Source organism: Megalops cyprinoides, chromosome 19, assembly GCF_013368585.1.
Source record: "Megalops cyprinoides isolate fMegCyp1 chromosome 19, fMegCyp1.pri, whole genome shotgun sequence".
Taxonomy (NCBI): Eukaryota; Metazoa; Chordata; class Actinopteri; order Elopiformes; family Megalopidae; genus Megalops; species Megalops cyprinoides.
Window position 1 is genome coordinate 778940 of NC_050601.1, and position 5551 is coordinate 784490.

The window sequence follows — 5551 nt, forward strand, 5'->3', positions numbered from 1 at the left end:
GTGTGTGTTTGTGTGTGTATGTGTGTGCATGTATGTTGTTGAGTGTGTGTTTGAGCTGGTGTTTGTGAGTGTATACAGTACATCCCTGCCTTTCAGTCTGTGGTGCAGTTGAAAGGAAATACTCTGAGGGCAAATGGAAGCTGTAATGGTTCAGAGTTATTCCAAAGCATCTGGCGACTGTGATGCTGAACACATTAATAAGCAGCTCTAGGCAGCTTGTACACAGCACACACACAATCGGAGATTACCGAATTACACCACGCATTCAGAGATTACCGAATTACACCACGCATTCAGAGATTACCGAATTACACCACGCATTCGGAGATTACCGAATTACACCACACAATTGGAGATTACCGAATAACACCACGCAATCGGAGTTACCGAATTACACCACGCAATTGGAAATTACTGAATTACACCACGCATTCGGAGATAATTCGCATAATGGTGCATTATAATTACCGTTTCACACCGCAATTCACTTCCATTCCATTCTTTGGCTGGTTGTTTTCACCATGATTCACCCCCAAATAAATGAAAAAGGAGTCAAACAGGAGGGTGAGTGCTGACTGGACCGACAGGGCGTCAGCCACTGGCCACAGCCTGTTACCTGCAGGTGCCTGTTGAGCCGGTAGGGGGCGCTGATGCTGTCTCCCAACACTTCACACAGGAATCGTGGCAATAACCCATACACAGCCATAGTCTCAGCCCTACGAGAGAAAGAGATCCTGCCAAATACAAACGCTAACGTCACACAGCTCCCCATCAGCAACCTCTGCAGCTCCGGCCACTCCAGTGCTGTGAAATAATCGTCTGATTTTGTTTATTTACTCCTGTGTTGATATTTGTGGTGTTTCCCAGTTAGCAGAGTTGTTCCCATTTGTTAGCAGATCCGGTACTAACAGGAACTGGACTCATCATCATAAAGACATAGTGGGTAATGGATAGAGAGGTGATAGATGCAAATGAGGAAACACTGCTTTAATTTCATTGAAACATGGATGCATACGCATGCGTGCAGCCCCGCCCCTGCACATGCAGGACAGCAGAGGTGGGAAATAAACCTTTCCTCCAAATTAAATGACTCTACCAAAATTTTACAGATGTACCAGAAACTGAAAAGACAGCTTTCCTCCTGGAGGAGACAAGCTATTCTGTCCTCAAAGACAAACTCAGAGCAGACACCTGGAAGCGCGTGCGGGACTACCGAAGACCTCCCCTCATAAAAAATCACACATCGACACACTGTGCCTTTAATTTATATTCATACCTCGTTTGTACTTAAATCTTAATATCACTGCACAAGGCATATTCATATTATATTCAAATAATTTATTTCAGAAAATAAGAAGATTGCAGTTATTCACATCATTCAGAAATATTTCAAATAAAAATCTGTACTGACATTCTACCTTTTTTCTGCCACAATTTTACTGTGAAATGCAGTCTGTTAAATTCTCGAGAGTGCAGTAATATGCAGGCATTTTCATGTCTCTCAAAAAATGAATGAGGGGGCATTCCCCCAGACCCTCTCAGCTTCCCACGTCTGTCCAATGCCACAGAAATATGTCTCTTCTGCGAAAAATGTCTTTCCTGCCACAGAAGTCTTTTTTTACTCCTCACAACTTGAACTACATAAAAATCTCCCACATTCAGTAGTGCTCAGGTATTTCAGTGAAATGCAAAGAAAACATCACTCATGCCTGTTAGGTATTTTCAGGTCAAATAAGGAGTTCACTTGCTCTGACTCTAATTGATCTTTTCAGCAGGGAAATGTAATCAATACACTTTTTGTCAGTCAAGTATTATTTCTTTCAAAAAGCAAACATTTCAGTTGTGATCTACTGATATCTAAATGAATGTTGCTTTGCATATTCCATGTAGTCATACAGAAAAATGTTAATCAATAAAAACTGCTTTTCATCTATGCCTGCTCTCTCTCGCCCTCTGTGCTCGATTATTGTTGCCTGTTTGCTTCTTGCGCTGTGATTGATTTTCGCTTGGTGATGCCTGGCCATCTGCATGCCAGTGTGGCAGTAAGTAGTGTTGGGACGGTGAGGCATCATCATGGGTGGAGCAACCTGTGTAAATCACTAACTCTGAACCAATCAGAAGTGTTTCCTTTCCAAAGCAAAACATTGTGATTGGTTCAAATGAAATGGTCCCTCATGATGTATTCTGGGAACGGTGAAGCCTCACTGTCCCTTCATTACAGCTCATGGACAGGCTCACTGTTCCTGGAGTGGAAGAGAGGTCTCTGACTCCGCTTCCATCTGATTTCCTATTAACGTAATTGAATCAGTTATTAAAGTTGTTACTAAATTAAAGCAAAAATTAAATTAAATGAAAGTAACCATGTAGAGTCACTCCAGAACAGTGGCTTGCTTTACTCTACTGCAGATACAGTGTCCAATCACTGAGCTTGGATCAGCTTCATGTTTTGCCAAACGCTTGGATTTGAGTTGGGAGTTGGTTTGTCTGATCCTGGGTCAGTGATCACAATCATCTTTGCTTTGTTATGCCCTTTCCTGCTGATCTGTGAACAATTGGCTCTGCTTGCTCTGTTTAATTTCTGGTCCCTCATACCTGATCCAGGATCAGCTGACCCATCCCTAATTCTAACCCTCACGAATTTGTGTGAAAGTAGGACACTGTTCCAGGATCAGTGGGTGCTTATGGGGATAAGACTGATCAACATGTGAGGGTTGAAGAATACATGTCTTACCTTTCCTCCTGTAACAGGTGATAGTTGGTGCCAACATGCCTATCCTCCTCGTAACACACCTACAACACGCACATCAGCATGCAGTGCACATCATCACTCAGGGCTGTGCAGATTCAACAATTAATAAACAACCTCGACAGCTCCCCCTAGTGACCAAGTCTACTGTATCAGCCTATCCACGCCAGGGTTTCCACTGTCTGGTAATTACCGTTTTTTTGCTAAAATTTTGGTAAAATATATAAAAAACTGATAAATTAAAAACTTGCTGGTCAAAATGTCCGGTAATAATGCTCATACAAAACACAGCAAAAACGAAGGCTTTCCCTAAACAGGACATTTGTGTTTTGACAGCGAAACGTGCTTATTTCTGAGTTCAGTGAGCTGCACCCCGACTGGGCTACACTGGCTAAAACTGCCTGTGTGCTGCCCGTGTCAAGCGTGCCAGCAGAGAGGGGCTTCTCTCTGCAGAATCGAATTAAGACGGCGCTGCGAAGTCGTCTGGAGGAGGAGAGAGTGATGCGGCTTATGCGCAGGTGTACATTATATTTGAGTTTGTAACATAGACTGTTATTGAAACGTGACCGGTAAGTTTCAAATTTGTCCAGTAAAATAAATTCTTTCCAGACACCGGACCGGCAAGAAAAACTCCTTGCGGAAACCGTGATCCACACGTGACCATCAGCATTCAGATGGTTTAATATGCAGCATATCCATTTCTGCACAGAAGCCTGAGTGTGTGTGCGTGCGTGCGAGTGTGTGTGCAGTTCCCTGCTACAGGTTTGAACAGCAGTAGGTGTCCTATTGTTTATAAATGGGAATATGCATCTAGTTTTCTCCTGCTGTGTTGATCTCACGCTTAAAAAAAAAAAAAAAAAGACACACATTGATGGGCCACCACTGAGCCATTGTCACTCTGTAGGTATTGAAATGTGTTCTCTGTTCTCCCAAATGTGTGTGTCCACGGTGCCTAATAGTGTCCCCAGGGGGTGTGTAAAGTCTGCTGTTTCTCCCTCCAGCTGAGCTCAGTCGATTGTGCTGATTGACACATTTTGTGTGTCTGGGGGGCGGGGTTGGACTCTCTCTGCAGACGTCATCCAATGGGGAGATGGATTCGGAGGACAGGCCCAATGGCACTCCGCTGCTGATGCTGGAGCATCCAGAGGACACGCCTCCCGGCATGCACAGCTGAGAGACACAGGAGTGGCGGACAGCGCCGTAGCGCGGGTGTGTCCTGGAGATGCCAGCCAGCCAAATCTGAGACTGAGAGAGGCGAATACAACCTCTGCCAGGCTACAGCAGCACTGAGCCAGCCCCACCCCCACTCATACTGCCACACCCACCATAACCCAGCCCCACCCCCACTCATACTGACACACCCACCATAACCCAGCCCCACCCCCACTCATACTGCCACACCCACCACAACCCAGCCCCACCCCCACTCATACTGCCACACCCACCATAACCCAGCCCCACCCCCACTCATACTGCCACACCCACCATAACCCAGCCCCACCCCCACTCATACTGCCACACCCAGCATAACCCAGCCCCACCCCCAATCATACTGCCACACCCACCATAACCCAGCCCCACCCCCACTCATACTGCCACACCCACCATAACCCAGCCCCACCCCCACTCATACTGACACACCCACCATAACCCAGCCCCACCCCCACTCATACTGCCACACCCACCATAACCCAGCCCCACCCCCACTCATACTGCCACACCCAGCATAACCCAGCTCCACCCCCAATCATACTGCCACACACATCAGAACCCTGAGTCAAGTGGAAGGAGATGCATGTATATTGTTGTTGATAATATTACTGGAAAGCTGTACAGTCTGTCAATACCATATAGCATCAGTACTGGGTGTGTCCTAAATATTCAGCAAGGCAAAGGCAAAGAATTTATTTTCATTACATTATTGTCATCTAGCTGATGCTGTTATCCAGAGCGGCTTTCACATGTTATAATTTTTTACGTTATCCATTTATAGGGCTTACATTTACTGATGCCATTCTGCATTAAATAGCTTGCTCAAGGGTGCAGCAGCAGTGCCCCAGCAGGGAATTGAACCAGCAACCCCGTGCCTTACCACTCTGCTACACTGCCACCCATTTTCCAATTATTTTCAACACTGTGGCGTATTGTGGGAGCCAGAACTGCAGGAAGGTGATTTTTAACACTCGGATGAGGAGGGGGAACATTTATACATTAAAATAAGCACTAGATTCTCAGATCTCATGATTCTCTTACTGTACCAGTGTGACAGTAACACTGAGAGGGAGGAAGAATCTCTGAAACACCATGAAAGACAATCACAATTACCATTGCCACCATTACCTCTGAAGAAAAGGCAGAGATGTCTCAGCTTCCAAGAGCACAGATGTTTTGGTGCCTAAATGGAAAAAGCTGGGGGGGGGGGGGCAGCCCATTTCCCTGACATACAACCAGCTGCTTCTGAATGGCTCACACCACAGACAGGAGAGGTGTGTGTGAGACAGGAGCTGGATGAGACGCACTGCCATCCCTGTCTGTGGTGTGAGCAGTGGGATTACTGACACAGGCTGCACTGTAAAAGTCCAGGGGGAGCCAGCAGCAATGGTTACTGCATGCTCTCCAATGACCAAAAACTGTGAGGTGCAATACAACACAAGCAAAAAACCATACAGAGTCAACAATATTAGAAGCACTGCATGACAAAGTTCCAAAGGTTGGGCAGACGAGGTACAAACTAGCAGGTAAAGCTAACGAGTGCGTTCAACCATTAGATTTTTTTTTTTTGTTTTCTGATGTTTCTTGAAGAGA

At 45.7% G+C, this 5551-nt stretch overlaps 1 protein-coding gene across 2 annotated transcripts in view; it reads left to right on the forward strand.

The window, feature by feature from the left end:
• The window catches only part of lpar2a (lysophosphatidic acid receptor 2a), a 10978-nt gene extending 6893 nt beyond the window's left edge, over nt 1–4085 (forward strand). For both annotated transcript variants that reach the window (XM_036552701.1, XM_036552702.1), the window contains exon 4: nt 3819–4085. In XM_036552701.1, coding sequence (XP_036408594.1) covers nt 3819–3920 — 102 coding nt within the window. In that variant the 3' untranslated portion in view covers nt 3921–4085. The remainder of the gene's footprint in view (nt 1–3818) is intronic.
• The last annotated feature ends 1466 nt before the right edge of the window (nt 4086–5551 follow it).